At 42.1% G+C, this 19,887-nt stretch overlaps 1 protein-coding gene across 2 annotated transcripts; it reads right to left on the bottom strand.

Annotated features, from left to right (window-relative positions):
• Positions 1-411: 411 nt before the first annotated feature.
• lipg.S (lipase, endothelial S homeolog) lies at positions 412-10,131 on the bottom strand. Of its 2 annotated transcripts, XR_005965129.1 has the most exons (11): positions 9,578-10,131; positions 5,839-6,029; positions 5,561-5,740; positions 5,259-5,370; positions 4,480-4,704; positions 4,118-4,360; positions 3,645-3,765; positions 3,289-3,507; positions 3,077-3,181; positions 2,591-2,793; positions 412-2,533 (listed from the first exon to the last, which is right to left on the bottom strand). XR_005965129.1 is itself a non-coding variant. In XM_018244595.2 (10 exons), the coding sequence occupies exons 1-10, from the start codon at positions 9,669-9,671 to the stop codon at positions 2,781-2,783; spliced, it is 1,503 nt and encodes a 500-aa protein (XP_018100084.1). In that variant the 5' UTR covers positions 9,672-10,131; the 3' UTR covers positions 412-2,780. The 2 variants fall into 2 exon arrangements, 1 of the variants encoding a protein (XP_018100084.1); XM_018244595.2 differs by having other exon boundaries at positions 412-2,793.
• Between the last annotated feature and the right edge of the window lie 9,756 nt (positions 10,132-19,887).

Genomic DNA, 19,887 nt, shown 5'->3' with positions numbered 1-19,887 from the left:
AATTCTTTGTACATGTAGATTACTTGGGTTGTCACCAACAGATGGTGTAAACTAGTGATGGGCGAATTTTCGAAATGCGACTTTTGATGGTGGCGTCAATTTGTGGGTGTCAAAATAAATTCAGGCGACAATTCCGACACCGGCAACAATTTGACGTGTGCCTGTTTTGTCCAATTGTATTAAAGTCAATGGGCGTGCATTAAATTGTCACCGGCGTCAGAATTATCATCGTCATCAAAAAAAAAAAATAATTTTGCCAATCACTAGTGTAAATCTCATGTGACAGCCCCATTAGAAATAGATTTACTGAGAAAAACATTGACTTTTCAATACTTATTTTCCCTGCTGTTTATGCAAGACCCAGAGTGAACTCATTAAGGATGTTACATTAAAGAAGCATACAAACAAACATACACAAATTAATTTTATTTAAATAAGACATTACAAAGCTCTCTTTCTTTTTTAAATATCCTAGAAAACAGTGTTAAGCCATGAACAAATACACCGACATGATATACATATATAAATATCCATTTTACAAAAGGCAGTTATGTACAAATTCATAAATATGTCATCGAGGCATCACAGAGAAACAGGGGCAGCCTTTATAATCTTGCTGGTAGAACAGGAGCATGGTCTGGACAAGAATGGAGGCTTCTTCTCTTTATAGGTGTCAGAAAAGGCTGCATCTTGGTTGGCATCAAATATATATATAAATATGCACAAATATTACAACTCTCTGAAATCTAATTTTACAAGTAAGACATAGTTTCATATCAGTTACCATCCCCATGACCAAAAAGTAACCTTCGCAGAGGCTACATCATGGACCATACAGCCCTGATCAGCTACGTCTTTCAAAAAACAGTAAAACATTAGCCATCTTCTACTATAGGAATGGTATTCCTTGACTAAGTAACTTCAACTGCCGGCGTCTCTTTAATACTGCATGTAATGTTATCTAGGTCAATAAATACACCGGTCTTCTTCAGTTGCAGGTAAACTTCAAGTTGACACACACAAACTAGGTGGATCTAAAGAGGTTATGACCATTAAATACAGTAACGTAGATGGAACTCATCTCCCAAATGTTGAGTATTCCAGACAGGTCCAGATGACATGACTTAAACCAGGTTTGAGATAAGAATTAGAAAGGACAGAAAGGCCAAAGCCAACATTCTACAAGTGCCATCATGGAGAAGCTTTATCTCTGCATGGTTTTATCTCTGCATGGTTGATGGGGCAATGCGTGGGGCTGTAACACCCAATCAGGGTTCTGAAAACAGATTTGAGATCATGAGTGAATGTCTAAAAATGACCCACACCAAGTCAATCATTGTGCAATTCTCATGTAGAACACCAATCATAGCCCTTAAGATAAAATGGAAAGGTGTCCAAGATAGTATTGACATGGTAGCGGCAGAAAACAAGCAGCAGCAACACCGGTCTCAATAAATAATGTCTTTTACCAACTGGAAGAACATCAGAGGGCCTTCAGCATTACAATACCAACAACTATGTTAAAGTAGAAACTGTCTACAGCAAGAAATATACCACACAGTGTGTAACAGTCTACCTTCAGAGAAACCCTCACGTGGTTAAGGAAAACTTGTCTGGAAGAAATAAGTGTTTAGATGTAAGTCAAGGATGTCCAAGCAGAAGGTTCGTTGGTCATCGGTGATGACAAATATTTACAATCAATCGCAGGAAGAAGAGGATATGCTTGGGTTGAGCGGTGGTTTTAGGGGGGTAGGTGCGGTGGTTGGCTTTAAAGCCAAGAATAGTAGTAGTTTGTTTCTCAAACCAAACCAAAAAGAAAAAAAAATAGCAGCATGAGAATTTCTACAATGCCACAGTCTAAATTTGCCTTTGATCGTAGTATAAGCCTTAAGAGCACCAAGTGTTGAGATGGCTGGCATAATTATGATTGGGGCATTTTAAAGGGACAGTAATGTTGAAAACAAAGTGCTTTTTTTTTGCAGAGAATAATTATAGGAAACTCTGTGTGTCAGACTAAAAACACATGGTGTGGCCAATGTAATAGATGCAATAGAGCATCAAGTATACTACTACTACATGCACATCTTGCATATTTTGCTCCAGAGATCGCATACGCTCTTTCAAAACAAAAGCAACTTGTTGACCTACTCTGGAAGCATCCAAATATGTTGCTGCACTGTACTTCATAGAAGACAGTTTCATAACGTTACTGCTCTTTTAAAAATGGACATTGGAAGAGTAAAGTAGGTAAACAGGCTTTACTTGACCTCAGTGGTGGCGTCATGTAGACTTCTCTAGCTCCAACCAGCACACCCACCACCCTACCTTCACTTAAAAAGAGCAGGAATCTGCAATAGACAGAGGGTGAGGAGTTCAATAGACCAGGTCCAGCAGTTCTTGAAGATGTGTGGGGGGTGGGACTGTTGGAGGGCTACGTGTTAACATGGCGGGCCACCATAACTTATTTTTTTTAATGAATACAAAATTGTGCAACAAGACTTCAACCTTTTAACCCCCCACCGAGGAGTTTGTGCTACGGTTTTGGCTGCAAGTCAGAGCCCAGTCGAGTCATTCATTGGTTGAAGGTGACCCACTGCAGCAGTCTGACCTTGTTTGCTTCTGCTACTACCCAGCAGCAATATCTTCAGTGCAATACACAGAACCTTTCCTTGCTTTATTCTCAAGTATTTGCCCTAAGCATTTTCACCAAGGCTGCAGGAGACATGTCAGGAGCAGGAGACACGTCAGGAGCAGGAGACACCGCGCCCTTGCTGGTTATGTTACAGGTTCACCCTGGAGGAAAAAAAAAGGAAGCTAGTTATAAAAAAGGTTGGTTACCTTGACTAAAGACAAATATACTTCCTTCAGCAAGCACACACACAAGGCATATTAGCATTGCCATCCAGCCCTTTGTTATCATAGAATCATTACTGTCACCTATAGTTGAGCTACAGTTCCCAGAACCAATCAGCAGGCAGATGCTGGGGTTGCAGGTCAACAGCTGCTACAAGTTGACTGTCTAAGTTTGTTTTTCCCTTACAGAGAAGTTGTCAGGCCTGTGACAAGGAATTCTTACCGCTTACGTGGTTTGACTTCCCAACCGTCTCTACACTTGACAAACACAAGTTCACTGCCAGGCGTTAGAAGGGTTGATTCCGGATTTTCAAGACAGAACGTAAACCTATTAAAGAAAAAAAAAAAAATGTTGGATTTCATCGAGAATGTCCTTAAGAGTAGCATGGTCGCTTCTTCCACTGATCCAACTCACATCTAATTACTGCTACTTACTTTTGCTGGGTCTCCCCGGATTTCACTCGGATGCGGCGGATATGGAGTTCTTTGTCAATAACGTCATTCTTGGCCCAATAGCTCTGGAACGAGTTCCAAAATGAATACCAGGACTGTTTGGTTCCTTCCCACTTCAGATGGATCTTTAAGAGATCCCCAATGTTTTCTTCTGTATAAACCAGGAATGTGTTTGTAAAATTGTATCCGATCTCCCCAGGACTGTCAAAACAAAACAGATCAATCATTAAGTCAAGTCTCCACCTGCTTTAAATGCCAACAAACCCTAAAACGCATAGGACATTACATAGCAGAGACCCAACAGTTATTTGGAGACAAAGATTTTAATTGGTACTCACACTGCAAGAGGTAGAGGGGCAGAATCATTCAAGGTTCCCATAAGATTCACAGAGAAGGTGGGCTCGGATTCCAGTGCACTTTTGTAATTGAAAATATGCATTTTCATCTGATAATGGAAAACTGTAAGAGAGATTAGACACAAGAGTTAGAGACAGAGGTTTTGTTGGGCAAGTCAATAGACGGAGCTTGGTTGTAGAAACAATCAGGTCCATGGTCATGGGATTTATAGGGGAATCCCAATATTCAAACTATTTACTGTTGCTTAGACCTGTAAAAGATGTGGAAACCATTGTAGTACTACTGTGTAAGCTCCAGATTAAGTTCAAGCTATGAGGCAGGGCATCAAGGGCAAGAACAGTATTTCATGAGGTCAAAAACTTTTAGTAGTCTATCACTATGTATGTGTGAATATAATATATATAGAAAAGAAGATGCATGAAAAGGTCTGTAGACCCAACCCCAGGTAGCTCACCTTTGTATGGCATCTGTGCCCGGGTTTTCAGGAACATCTTGCTGTTGCGTTTGCTCCTCATTCTTTTAGAATTATAACCAATGGCGTTGCATCTGTTCTTGCGACAGCTGAGGCAAATGCCCTTCTTGAAGCGGTCGGAGTCGGTGCACTGGAAAGCGAAGCTCTCTTGGTCCTTATGAATGAGGGAATCCACAAACAAGTGCACGGATCTCTCATGTTCACACTTTACTGCTTCGCCGATGCCTGAGACAAAGTAAAAATGCAAGATTATAAAAGAAATTTAGGCTCCAATCAAAAAAAAATTAAATATTTAAAAAAATAAAAAAAGGAAGGTATAGATTGCGAGACAAAAAACAACTTACTGCCATATGCGATTGCCCCAAGAACATCACTCAGTCCACAGCCGGGTTGAAAGTCTCCACCATTGGGATAGATATCAATGTGCCCAATAGGCATCTGAATTCCAATGCTGACCCATAGAGCTTCCCTTGTGTAAGTATGGAGAACATCTACAAAATCTGCATCATCTGGAGAAAGACGCTTGTGGGCCTCTGCTCCTTCAAACATGGGTCCTGCTGGATCCAGACCTACAATGGAACAGGTAATATAACAGAGTCCCTGTAAGACAGGACCAAACACCCTTATGGATATGTTGGTGGGCCTCATAAATAGTAGTTTATAAGGGACCTTTCATATCTTAGTGAGTTCTGCCATGATTGATGTGTAATTCAGCTGAATGATCACTGTAAGTGAGGGTGTGATAAGAAACAAGGATGGTGTGATCAGATCAGTGATCCCCAACAAGTAGCTCGCGAGCAACATGTTGCTCGCCAACCCCTTGGATGTTGCTCCCAGTGAACTCAAAACAGGTGCTTATTTTTGAATTCCAGGCTTGTAGGCAAGTTTTGGTTGGATGAAAACCAGATGTACTGCCAAAAGTCTCCTGTAAGCTACCAGTCCTCATAGGGGTTAACAAATAGTCAATCACAGCCCTTATTTGGCATCCCCAGGAACTTTTTGCATGCTGAGGTTTCTCTCCAACATTTTTTATATTTGAATGTGGCTCACGGGTAAAAAGGTTGAGGGCCCCTTGATTAGCTGGTTCATGTCAAGGTGATGGGGTGGTCTTGTAGATACTGACCTGTTATACGGCCGATTCTTCCAGTGACAAAGTTCCCCGCGTAGCCAGCAACGTGCGCACCGAGACTGTAGCCAATGAGATGAACGTTTTCAAGGGAGAGGTTTGCCTTGTCCTGGGAAAAGAGATTTAACAAATATTGGTAAAGTCATTCAAGGGAGGTTTTGGTGGGACATTAATAAAACCTGAGTTAGAGTAAGAGACTACACAACAGAATGAGAAGATATTAAGTGGACTCCACAAAAACATAAGGACTAAATAATCGTCCAAGGGTTCTGATACCTTTACAAGCAGCAAGTACATACCTGTAACCAGTCGATAAGCACAGCAATGTCCTTTCCAACCAGCATGGTGTTATTCACAGCATCAGGATAGAGTTGATGCGCCAGATTCATCCAATCCACAACAATGACATTGGCATACTGCTCTCTCTCCTGCAGGGCTTCTACAAGCTGGTGCAACCAGTTCTCGAACAGGCCACTCATCTGAGAAGAGGAATAAACATTCAAGTTAATAGGGTCAATGCCTGGGAGATCAACCACACACTGGTCTACACCCTGATCCAAAGCTTCTAGATACTTACACTCCATCCATGGATAACAATGAAGGTCTTTGCAGTCGTGTTATAGCTGCAGTTGCCCAAGCATTCGTCCTGGCCAGGAATAAGAAAGCACCCACTGTCATGTTTGGAGAAATGGGAGTTAAACTTAACGTGGGGGTGTGGGTCTGGCGCAACATCATTCTCGTCCGAAAGCAAGTTTGCAATGGTGTCATCTGTAGGCACAAATAAAACCCATCAACTTAAGTTCACAGCAACAAAAAGACTATAACCCTTCTTCCTGCATTCAGGAACTTGAAGGACTATGTGCCCTTTATATGTCGGTTACAAATGCAAAGTATCATCAAGCCTAATGTTCCCTGCCTCCTCCCCAGCTGCCAATTACATACAGTTCCCTATAGTGATGTGCGGGCTGGCCCGATACCCGCGGGTCGGTCAGGTTCGGCCCGACCTTGCACCCCCTGTGTGGGTGGTGGGCAAATGCCACCTTCAACTGCCGGATTCTGGCTTTGTAGATGCACACCTGCTCGTCCCAACCCTTTTGTGACGCCAATGGCGGGTCAGCGCGGGTCTATAAAGGGAAGTTGGAAGTAGGGCTTGGGCGGGTTAGGGTCGGGAAAAACCCGACCCACACATCACTAGTTCCCTATATCCCCCCCCCCACAGGCTGAGATTTTTCTGTAAGGCCCAGTGTAGATGCCCCTGTTGGTATAAACAGTGTTGGGATGCCAGAGGCCACCAGAAAACCTTAGATAGACCGTGGGCCCACTTTTCAAACTATTATCCCTCCTTTTCTCACTCAACCTCTTTATTCTCCTACACTTTTATATCTACTTCCTATATTCTTCCATTATTAAGTATTTTTATTCCCATAAAGAAATAGGGAATGACCAAGAAACAGTCTAAATGACTAGAAGCAATAGGGGCCCGTCTGGAGTTTTCCTGGTATCCCGGGGGGCCAGTCCGACACTGGGTAATCATGTCCTTCAAGACATACTGCCCCTCCACCCACCAAATAAAAAAAAAAAAGTCATGCAAGTAATAAGCTGAATAACTAATAAGCAGCTTTTTTCCGCATATTACATGGCTGCACAAAAGCTGGCACGTGGCAATTAGTTGCAAATTAGCCATCTAGGATGCATCAGGTCTGAAAGTGATGGGAGGGTGTTGGGAAGGGAAGCATGCATAAAGCGGAGAATTTCAGCATATCAAGGGAAAAAAAGCAGAAACGTTTAATTAATGCAGATTTGCCCTTGGCAGGGTTCCCACATAACCTCTCTATTCGCACCGACCCAGCTCAGAGAGTGCCACGTGCACAGACTCTTGGGTATGAAGAACAGTTGGGAGACAGATGTCCCATTATACAGGGCTGGATTTTTTGTTTTAGTGGAACATGAGCAGCAATATCAAAAATTACAGGCTGCTGACCCGACTCGAATGCAGAACATCTGCCAGATAGGGCTTTGCTTGGATGAATGGGGGACGCAGATGGCCTTGATTCCCCTCTTATTTTCAAATCTTACAGGCTTTGTCTCCAGGCTGCTCATTAAGCTCAGGAGGGATTGTAGGGGGGCTAATGTGCAAATATTCATCTCCAAAAGGACCAGAAAAGTGCCCAAGTGCAGAGCTGCAAGGTTATGAAAAGGAACAAGGGCCAAAATGCATAGAGAAAAGGTAATCACAATGGATGTCACACACAAAAAGTGGAGGTTTATTTAATTTTTTCTTTTTGGGGTGGAGGAGAAGTAGAGTAAGGGTTGTCAACTCATTCCTTTAAAAGTGCATGCAAAAATCTCCGCAGCCATCTTCCGGCACTTCGGTAATCTTCGTTAAGTATCAGTGCAGTTGGAGCAATTTTCCACTTGGTGATAGCTGTGCATGCGCTGAAAATTACCGAAACGCCGGAAGATGTCGCCTGTGAGCTCCTCTGTGCTGCAACAAGGGGTAATTACCGGCTTAGGAGCATTTACCGATGTTAACACATGTGCAGGGTGGAGGGACTATGGAGGGTAGGGGTTTTTATAAGCAAGGGGGTTTAGTTCTCCTTTAAGGTGTTGCTGATGCACAGTGCCAGACCCACTAAGCAGATTGGAAGTCTAACGACAGACCACAAATGAACAGAATCTGCCCACCTGTCTCTGCAATACAACTCCAATCATCCCTTTCTTTACATTCTGGGAAACCCAGTTCAGCATCAGAGGGAGAACCCAATTCTACAGTAAAGGAACCGAACCCCAAGTGATAGCGCATCTCAGGGAACGATTCAGCAACTCCTCCCCCTGTCCTCAGGCCACACCCCCTGATCTTGAACCTGCTCCACCTGCTAGAAGTTTTCTGTTGCAGATGCTGGGAGTTGTGGTCCTGCAACAACTTTACAAGTCTGTTGGGCAAAGTAAAGTATAGCTTTGCATAAATACTAATATTAATAGTTTATCCCACTCCTTTAAGGAGAGCCATAACCATAGTTGGTAGAAGAAGCCTCCCTTCCAGCTCTTCTCTCCAGGGCGGACAAGAGAAACATTGCCAAGGCCAAGGGGAAGTTTCCTATAGGCTGAGCCAGTTACTTAACCTGTAATTAGAAGGACTCAGGTTACCGCTGGGGTGAATTCCTTCCAGGCAGTTTATTTTAAATTCATCTCTGTGCTTCGCCCTTCAACCCTGCCCTGAATCTTATCCACAGAGTCGTACAGTAAGATCCCAAATTCCAAGTCCCTTCTGTACTCCCAGCAAGTGCCACATTTTAGTAAATATAACAGTAAATTGCCAGTCTCTCACTTAGTCTCAAGATTTATCCCAGGGCAGAGACTCATTCAGCAAAACTGCCTCCAATATGAGTTATATTTAGATTGTATCGGATATATATATATATATAGATATAGATATAGATATAGATATAGATATAGATATAGATATAGAGAGAGAGAGAGAGAGATATATATAATAAATTCAACCCTAGTTTTCTAAGGTTTTTCTCCAAATGAATGCATGACTAGCTGAGGATGCTGTGACTTGTATTTCACACGTGGGGAACTAGTTAATTGAAGTTCCCATAATAAGAGAACCCTGGATATAATTAGTGGGAAAGTCACACCTACATCCCATTCATTAGAGGAAGCGACCAATCAGGATAGAGAAATGAGAAGGTGTTCCATTGTATCACTGAGAATAAGAAACACTTCCACTCATGTTCAGGGCAATCAGTGGGGTCACAAATCAGTATAAGGAGGGAGGGTAAAAGGAAAATTAAGTTAAAGGGGTGGTTCACCTTCAGATTAATGTTTAGTATGTTATAGAATGGCCAATTCTAAGCAACTTTTCAATTGGTCTTCATTATTTATTTTTTATACTTTATGAATTATTTGCCTTCTTCTCCTGACTCTTTCCAGCTTTCAAAAGGGGGTCACTGACCCCGTCTAAAAACAAATGCTCTATAAAAGCTACAAATCTATTATTATTGCTACTTTTTATTACTTATCTTTCTGTTCCGACCCTCCTCTATTAATAGTTCATATTCTCATTGAAATCGGTGCACGGTTGCTAAGGTAATTTGGACCCCAGCAACCAGATGGCTGACACTGCAAACTGGAGAGCTGCTGAATAAAAAGCTAAATAAGTCAAAAACCACAAATAATAAAAAATGAAAACCAATTCCAAGTTGTCTCGGAATATCCCTCTCTACATCACAGAGATGAACAAACCCCTTTAAAGCAGTAGGATCAATAAATAAAAAAATAAAATCAATGTTAAAATCAGTTTTTCTCACCTTTCAGGAGTCCCTCCTCAGCAAGCTGCGACGTCTGCCCCAATCTCACCACGGACACTAAACATATCCACAACAATCCAAACGAGATGCTCATTTCTTGCCCACCCCCCAAACGCAAAGCAACGACCGACGGCGATTCTATTAGCGGAGACGCAGTTATAAAATACTTTTTTCTGGGCTAAAAGTGAATGTAAAAAGGACAAGGACTTGAGAGGCTCAATAAATAAAAGCAGCAGGGTCACAAGATGGATAAAAGCGATTGCTGGTCGGGGAGATGCAGCGATTGAATGAGTAGTTGTAAGGTGGCAGTAGATTAAAAGGCATGTGTAGGGTCATGTGATACATCAGCAGATGGGGGGAGTCTGGATGCTGATTGGTCACACCTCCAACACGCCCTGCTACAATGAATGAATGGAAAGTGCAGAGCTGCAGGCGGAATCCCGTGTAGCAGCAGAGCTTGCACTCAGGAGCAGAAGTAGATTGGCACTGCTCATACACAGGGGTCGCTGCCCTGCCTGGTAATTGGTACAACTGGGGGATCCCACAGCATAGGCAGAGCTTCTCAGATTAACCAGCAGCCCCTGCACCAGCAGAGCTTACAGTCTAAGGTCCCTAGCGCATATATATATATATATATATATATATATATATATACACTCAATAGGTAGTTAACAGTTAACAGTTAAAGGGGTTGTTCCCCTAATAATGAATGTATGATGTCGATTGTGGGAGTCAAATGACCCCTCCCCCCATTTGGAAGCTAGAAGACCAATTGAAAAGTTGCTTAGAAATACCCGTTTTATAACATATTCAAATTTAACTTGCCTGAATGTTTTGTATGAACTTTATATGAACAGAAATAAGGACATTGAGAGCTTTTATATTATTAACAACATTACTCTCTGCCTTGGAAATTGCTACTTATGGGGCTCATTTATAAACCTTGCGCAGGGCATAAATATCCACAATTTGCGAATTTTTTTTATTTAAAAAGCTCTTATAGACATTCGCATTGTGGAAAAAAAAATCGCAATTCTGTTTGCACACTCTTATTCAGCTTTAGGGCTCTTACACACGGGCGCTTGTTTGCGAGCTCCCCTGTGTTGCGCTTTCTTCCGTTCAGCCGCAGGAGTAGACGCACTCATTTATTGTCAATGGGGCTGTACTCACACAGACGCATATAAGCGCCAAACGCAGGTAAAATGCAACATGCTGCGTCCCAACCAGGTCTGACGCTTACATGCGTCTGTGTGAGTACAGCCCCATTGACAATAAATGAGTGCGTCTACGCAGGGGAGCGCGCAAACAATCGCCCATGTATAAGAGCCCTAAAGCTGAATAAAAGTGTGCAAACAGAATTGAGATTTTTTTTTCACACTTTCACACTGTCAATGTCTTTTAAATATGTTAAAAATCACAAATTGCGAATATTTATGCGCATGCTCTGCGTTTGAATTACGCCACAACTTTGATGGCGGAAGAAAATATTCGCCAAACAGTTTCGCGAATTGCAAATTGAAGTTACTCTCAACGCTATTTTCAGGCACGACAACGTCGCACTGTGGGCGCACTCGCGCAAACACCCGTCTCATTTGCGAGTTATTTGCCAAAATTTATTCACAATGCGAATTTGCAAAAACCTGAAAGACGGGCAGAGCAGGGCAATACATTAGCGCTCAGGAAACCATTTGCGAATAAATATGCGCTGCACAAACTTTATAAATGACCCCCAGCAGTCTCTCTTTCCTGATTGCTTTATCCCCCTGTGTCTGCCCCCAATCCAGTCAGGCACCTGCTCCTGTATCCAACACGCAATTCTGTTTTATCAGATTAAAAGGCAATATTGTTTTCCCAAAGGTTTTTTGGAATAAAACCTCCCAACCCGGGGCAATAGAAGATTTAGCCATCAGTTTGGGTTCCCTGATTGAATGTGACATGTATCTATTCAAACCATTAACCCCTTAGGGGTCTGTAAGATTGTCCTTGTGCTGCACTAATTCCTCCCCCAACAGGGAAATATTTCATTAATGCTGCAAGTTCTGTACAACACATAGACTTAAGGAATCTCTATTTTTTTTTTTTGTTTAATAATAACAGGTTCCTGCACCTCCCACAATTCCTAGGGGCAGTTGAAAAGCCTGAATTTACAGGGACAATCTTGTTCTTGACTGTGTGCAAACACTCAGCTGACTCTTTGTGAATAATAATCACAATATGATTTTCTTGTGACCGCTAAGAATTTATTGAGGCATTGGGGGAGATGTCATTGGCACGCTAAGCATGCTGGGACACTGGAGTTGTACAATGTCATATAGCGGAGCAGGCAGTGGTAAGAAGAACTGGACCTGAAGCTTGCAATCATTTGGCTCTGAGTGAAACCATAACTTTGTTATCAGGTTACTTGAAAAATGTCGATTTTGCATGCACAAAATTAATGGTAAAAATGCAGTTTTGGGACAGGTTGGCTTGTCCTTTACCCCAGAATTCTACCCCACCTCCAACTTCACCCTCCCTTTATCCTAATGACAAAATGTTTGGAGCAGAGGTGTCGGCCCTCCAGTTAATAACAGTTCAAGTTCCATAGCCCTATTTTATTTAAATAATGGGAACCCACAAAGCCTGTTTTGTTCCCTAAAGATAAATGCCAATGGCAAAGCATAAAAGCAGATCTATAACTGGTTGCTATGGGTTACTAGACTGCTGCCCCTTTGCAGCTAATTGTATTAATAGGATCCTGACTAATTAAAGGGCGAGTCTATTGTATCAACTTCCCTCAGCATTTTCACACAATGTAGAATAATTCAATTGGGAATTTGAATGGAAATTGAGAACATATCAGGGAGAGAAGCACAACCCCAGTCTGGTGTGTGTGTATAGAAATATATAAAGATGATGGAAATGAATGGCATCTTATGACCGGCAGTAACCCCCAGGCAGGGGGCGTGGACTTCACCCCTCCTCAATGAAAATTGACATCAGGCCACTCTGTGAGGAGGGACTTCTGGCTGTTTCCTCATTTGCTCTCACCACCCCCCCCCCCACACCTTTATTTTCTTTGTAAGTTCCCACCACCTCAAAATATTTCAAAATTTCTTAATTCAAGTCAGATCCAGAATGCTCTGTTATACAGATAGCTAGAATCTCAGCTGCCATAAAGCAGGACAGGACTGCTGCTTCCAATGGGGATCAGATAGGATCTGTGCAGCCACTGGGACAGAATGCTCGTGCCCCAGCCCGACCGACCCAGCCCTTAGAGCCAATCCTTATCCCGAAGTTACGGATCTGACTTGCCGACTTCCCTTACCTACATTGTTCTAACATGCCAGAGGCTGTTCACCTTGGAGACCTGCTGCGGATATGGGTACGGCCCGGCGCGAGATTTACACCCTCTCCCCCGGATTTTCAAGGGCCAGCGAGAGCTCACCGGACGCCGCCAGAACCGCGACGCTTTCCAATGCGCGGGCCCCTCTCTCGGGGCGAACCCGACCCCACTGCCGGGGTACCCACCCGGCAGTGGGTACCCCGGCCGGGTACCTAGCTAGAATCTCAGCTGCCATAAAGCAGGACAGGACTGCTGCTTACAATGGGGATCAGATAGGATCTGTGCAGCGACTGGGACAGAATGTTCTGTTATACAGATAGCTAGAATCTCAGCTGCCATAAAGCAGGGCAGGACTGCTGCTTACAATGGGGATCAGATAGGATCTGTGCAGCCACTGGGACAGAATGTTCTGTTATACAGATAGCTAGAATCTCAACTGCCATAAAGCAGGGCAGGACTGCTGCTTACAATGGGGATCAGATAGGATCTGTGCAGCCACTGGGACAGAATGCTCTGTTATACAGATAGCTAGAATCTCAGCTGCCATAAAGCAGGGCAGGACTGCTGCTTACAATGGGGATCAGATAGGATCTGTGCAGCCACTGGGACAGAATGTTCTGTTATACAGATAGCTAGAATCTCAGCTGCCATAAAGCAGGGCAGGACTGCTGCTTACAATGTTATTCAGATAGGATCTGCTGCTTACTGTGTTAAAAAAGGGCGCCTGCTGCAGAAATGTGTCAGCACAATATAAATTACAGGGATTACATATTTGGAATGAAAGGGTTAATGCCAATCGCCTGGTTCCCTGACTGCCCCTCCCTATACAAAAAAAACAAACAGGAATTGTTGATCTTTAGATGAAAAGGACCGGAAAATATGACGCATAAAGGAATTGCGGCTAAAGGACACGTTGCTTTATGTTACCGGTTGCACAGGAGCCTTTCTATTATTGTCTTAACTTACAAAACCTGCACTATGTCCCATAACAACCAATCAGACCTTTGCTTTCAAACAGGTGACCAGTGAATGTGATTAGCTAACTAGCTACTCCTTAATGAGCTCACAAATGACTCCCTGCCGGGGAACATGTGGCATTATATTAGATACTTTCCTGTAGGGAGTAAAGCTTGGGTAACTACTCACTGACCCACTGCTGAACGTGTAGAAAGAGTAGGGATATCATTAGGACAACATGGGCATTAAAGGGCAACTTGATGACAGAAAGCCAAGATGGTGACAGGGAAGGAGGAGATAATATGACAATTGTAGAGTAAGATGATGATACTAAGGATGAAGAAAACAGAACAACATGGAAACAGTAGGGCAACAACTGAAAAAGATGTGACAGTAGGGCAAGAGACAGGGAGTAAGGCAAGATGGAGACAGTAAGTCAAGATGAAGATAGTAGGGCAAGATGGAGACTGTAGAGAAAGATGGAGACTGTAGAGTAAGATGGAGACTGTAGAGTAAGATGGAAACAGTAGGGCAATAGGGCAAAAAAAGAAAATGATGTGACAGTAGGGCAAAAGGCTGAGAGTAAGGCAAGATGGAGACAGTAGGTAAAGATGAAGACTGTAGGGCAAGATGATGACAGTAGGGCAAGATGATAGTAGGGCAAGATGGAGACTGTAGATAAAGATAGAGACAGTAGAGAAAGATGGAGACAGTAGGACAAGATGAAGACTGTAGAGAAAGATAGAGATGGTAGGGCAAGATGGAGACAGTGGAGAAAGATGGAGACTGCAGAGTAAGATGGAAACAGTAGGGCAAGATGGAGACAAAATCTGGCAGGTGAAGACCAAGATGGTGGCATTAGGTCAAGATGAAGACAGTAGAGGAAGGCATTAGGGCAAGATTGCTATAGTAGACTAAGATGAAAACAGGTCAAGATGGAGACAGTAGAGCAAGATGGAGACAGTAGGGCAAAATGGAGACAGTTGGGCAAGATGGAGACAGTAGGGCAAGATGGAGACAGTAGGGCAAGATGGAGACAGTTGGGTAAGATGGAGACAGGGCAAGATGGAGACAGTAGAGCAAGATGGAGACAGTAGGGAAAGATGGAGACAGTAGGGAAAGATGGAGATAGTAGGGCAAGATGGAAACAGTAGGGTAAGAAGAAGACTGTAGAGCAAGATGGAGACAGTAGGGCAAGATGGAGATAGTAGGACAAGATGAAGGTGGTTGGATAAGATGGAGACTGTAGAGTAAGATAGAGACAGAGGGGCAAGATGGAGACAGTAGGACAAGATGGAGAAAGTAAGATGGAAAAATAGGGAAGGAGGAAATAGTAGGGCAGGAAGAGTAAAGTAGACAATGGAGGAGAAAGTAAGGCAAGAGAGGAGACAGTAAGAGAGATGGTTCCCAACCTGCGGCCCTACAACTTTCAGCACCAACCAACAGCTAAAGGGCCATTGTTGTGTTTTCCTATTGGTTCATTTCAGGTGAGAACCCCCCCTCTATACAACTCCCTACAAAGTGAAATTTCCCCTTCCCTCTGCCGAAACCTCCCACCAGTGAATAGCGCCTATTCAGCTCAGCATGCGGCTACCAGAAAAAAGAGCCTTTTATTGGTGCCGGCAGCCAGACACATGCAATCTATCACCGCTGTCTGTTGTGCTTTGGGGGTAATCACCCATGTTTGAACTTACCCCCCTTTTCTGGCAGCCCTGTGCCTTGTGAAGACCCTCATTCTGCAGTTTCATTGGCTCACAGAAACATCAATATTATCTTGTGGCTGCCATGTGTAAATGAGCTCTGCCTGCATGGAAAACTCAAGGGTATGAATATCTAATGAACATCAAGGAAACTGTAAGAGCTTACAATCCAAAATTTGAAATGGGAAGCATAACATAAAGCAAGGGATCAGAGTGGTCACACCAAAATGCATCACACCCTGTCCCCTCCTTAAAAAATGGCTGTCAGGAGAAATCAGAGCCATTCCAATGATCAGACTGTTCCTGCTTGATTCTCTGCCTGGTTCTTGGGCTCCTGAACACCACAAGGGTAGAAGGGAAAACATAGAGAAATAGTAGTTATCCTACAAGTAGTGGTGCCATGAATTATTGAGGTCATTTATTACTGAATCACCCTACCACCTAAACCCCGCCCCCAGGAAGCCCTGCCCACTTTTGCATATGACAAAGGCCAATTGTCCTGTTGGGGTGTTTCTCCATTAGCAACGCATGGCAAGTTACAAATACAAAGGGCTGCATTTGCTCCTACTACAATTCTATAGAAAGTGAATCCAGTCAATATCTGTGCCCTGCATCAGGATTTTAAAGGATAAGTAAACCTTTAAAATAAGTAAATATAAAATGGATGAGGGGGGGCTATTCTACGTACTTTTGTAATGTAAACTCATTATTTATTTTCTTTTAATTCCAAGATATTAAGGGATACATGTGCTGTTAATATGAATGAATTTGTTACAACAGTGCCACCTGCTGGTCAGTTTCCCACCAGTCTGACCACCAAGTAGTCAAGGAAGTTGTCAGGAGAAAGAAAGAGGCTGCTCTGATGTTCTTCTGCTTAGGAATAAAATTAGAAACCTTTCTAAAATCTTTCCTAAGCAGAAGAACATCACTGTAGAAGGTTGAGCCTCAGTCGAAGTTTTCTTGACGGACGACTTTCAGCTTTAGACAATTCAGCAGACACAGAGAGGCTACAATGAAATATAAATCCAATTAGCCTCCTTCCCCTCTCTTAAAATAGGCATAACACCTTATAAAAGTCATGAATATCCTGTAAATTATATCCTTATAAACGGTGAGTAGTGATGTAATTTCTGTCACATTATATAGTGAATAAAGTCCCCCCAGTTGTAAAATATGAGGATATTAGAAGTTACCTCGGAGTTCCATGACCTGTATAAAAACACTCGGCCTTCAACCTCGTACTTTTATATGGTCATGAAACTCCTCGGTAACTAATAATATCCTTATATTTTACAAGAGGGGGTACTTTATTCACTATATAATACACAAAAGCCATGAATATCTTGTAAATTATATCCTTATAAACGGTGAGTTCTGATGTCATTTCGGTCACATGACTCACTGAAACTTGTGTATTATAATAAATAAAGTACCCCCAGTTGTAAAATATGAATATTAGAAGTCATGAAACTCCTCAGTAACTTATAATATCCGCAGGGCGGATGTTAGAATCTGCTGGGGCTAATCCTTTCCTGTCCAGTGGCCTGTGGGGCGGGAATACTCATATTGGTGAAGTGCTGCCATGGGTGGCTTGGGAAATAAATCTCCCACTCTCCCGTGGGTCAGGTGCAGGTTCTCAGGGGGTGGGGTGGGGGTCAGGGTTGAGTTTTTCTCGCCCCACACATTACTTCCAGGGGTTTTGGAAAGCAGCTGTTGATGATGAAGTGTTTTGAAAATCCTTATTCCCATCTTAAAGCAGCACATTTGCATACCTCCCAACTGTCCCGTTTTTAGAGGGACAGTCCCTCTTTTGACAGCTCAACCCTCAGTCCCTCTTTTGTGCTGGAAAGTCCCGACTCTCTCTGCACTGAACAGCCAGAAAAAGAAACAAAGTTTCTAACTTAATTGGCTTTGGCAGAGAGCCCAGAACAGCCACAGCAGCAGATAAGATACTTTTGTAACAATTTCAAAATAAGCAAATAAGTAATTGTAACAATAGAAGATAACAGTTCCCTTGGGACAACTTTTTTGTCCCTCTTTTTATTTTCAAAATGTTTGGAGGTCTGCATTTGTCAAAACTATGTATCCCATTGCCCTTACATTTAGAATTCTTGTCTGTGAAGTGTGTCGCCATCTAGTGGAACTTGGTGCAAGTGCAGAAGCTGTTTTCTTTGTATTATTATTAACATGTAGTTATAGAGCGCCAACAAATTGTGTTTATACAACTAAATCACATGAATTACATTTGTACAGGTTTGGGATCTGTTATCTGAAAACCCATTGTCCAGAAAGCTCTGAATTACGGAAAGCCTGTCTCCCAGAGACTCCATTTTATCCACATAATCCAAATTTTTAAAAATGATTTCCTTTTTCTCTGTAATAATAAAACAGTAGCTTGTACTTGATCCCAACTAAGATATAATTAATCCTTATTGGAAGCAAAACCAGCCTATTGGGTTTATTTCATGTTTATATGATTTTCTAGTAGACTTAAAGGGGCTGTTCACCTTTAAATTAACTGTAAGTATGATGTACAGATTGATATTCTGAGACCATTTGCAATTGGTTTTAATTTATTATTTGTGGTTTTTAGCTTTTTATTCAGCAGCTCTCCAGTTTGTAATTTCAGCCGTCTGGTTGCTAGGGTCCAAATTCCCCTAGCAACCATTCATTGATTTGAATAAGAGACTGGTATATGAATCAGAGAGACCTGAATATAATAAATAAAAATAATAAAAAGTAGCAATAACAATACATTTGTAGCCCAACAGAGCATTTGTTTTTTAGATGGGTCAGTTGAAAGCTGGAAAGGGTCCGAAGAAAAAGACAAATAACTCAAAAAGGATAATACATAAATATTGAAGACTTTCCTCAAAGGTGAACCACCCCTTTAAGGTATGAAGACCCAAATTATGGAAAGATCCGTTATTCGGAAAGCCCCTGGTCCTGAGCATTCTGGATAACAGGTCCCATACCTGTATTTATACTTGACAGCTGATCTGGTAACCAGCTGAACCTCTACTACACCAATTCAAGAGTCAGAACCAGCAGTGCAGTAATAGATAAACAGCAAGACAGAACCAGAAGGAATTACATTTACGTATAACTTAAAAGCTACTGAAATGAAGTCAATAAATTAGGGTGAAGATCGATCGTAGAAAACCATATATCGAGGAACTAGAATCATGTGTTCATTTAATGCAAACAAAATAAAGCGGTGGGTGGAGCCAACTGTAACAAACCGATGGCTGTTTATTGAGAATGAGCAATTTGTTAGAACACAAGTCACTTCCTGCTTTATATGTCGACCAATCGAGTTGCTACAAGAGTGGCGCACCACTTTATTAATGGGAATAACATTGAGATAAAAAGCATGACACATATATATATTTACAGTATATAATAATAGCAGCTGTGGGCCGAGCTAAAACCATGGACTAGAGTCTGTACAAGGGCACAGGCCTGAGGAGATATCACCCCTAACGCTTTAACCATCATCATTCATTAAAACAAGAGGGACAACCCAGCGAGGCATTTCAATCTCAGTGACATTTACACACACAGGAATCACCTGAATGAGAAAGATTTTAAGAAGAATTTAAAGACGAAATTGGCAACTTAAAAAAAAAAATACATTTGGTGGCAATGCAGAATTCATTCAGCAATTTACAAGTAAGGGGCGGAGTTCAGTAACGCTAACAATTCATGAAAAAAAAACATCCAAACGTGGCATTGAGACTGAGCATCGGTTAGGTTAAAGGGGAAGTTCACTGTGGAGTTAACCTTGTATTTAAAGGATAGTAAAACCTTTAAAATAAGTGAATGTAAAACTGATGAGCACTTTTTGTCATTTACATTCATTATTTATTTTGTTTTTATTCCAAGATATTAAGGGATACATGTGCTGTTAATATGAATGAATTGTTACAACAGTTTCCCACCAGTCTGACCAGCAAGTAGTCAAGGAAGTTGTCAGGAGAAAGAAAGAGGCTGCTCTGATGTTCTTCTGCTTAGGAATAAAATTAGAAACTTTTCTCAAATCTTTCCTAAGCAGAAAAACATCAGAGCAGCCTCTTTCTTTCTCCTGACAACTTCCTTGACTACTTGGTGGTCAGACTGGTGGGAAACTGACCAGCAGGTGGCGCTGTTGTAACAAAATTCCCTAACTCAAAAACCTTAAATAATAAACCTTCAATAATAAAAAAGAAGGCCAACTGCAAATTGTCTCAGAATATCCCTCTCCACATCATACTAAAAGTTATATCAAAGGTGAACAACCCCTTTAATAAGGGGTTTTGTTTCTCCTTTAGTACATGCAACAAAAGCAGTAG

This window comes from Xenopus laevis, chromosome 1S, assembly GCF_017654675.1.
Source record: "Xenopus laevis strain J_2021 chromosome 1S, Xenopus_laevis_v10.1, whole genome shotgun sequence".
In the NCBI taxonomy this organism is placed as follows: domain Eukaryota; kingdom Metazoa; phylum Chordata; class Amphibia; order Anura; family Pipidae; genus Xenopus; species Xenopus laevis.
Note: the sequence above shows the minus strand (reverse complement) of the source record. Positions and strands in the feature narration are given on the sequence as shown.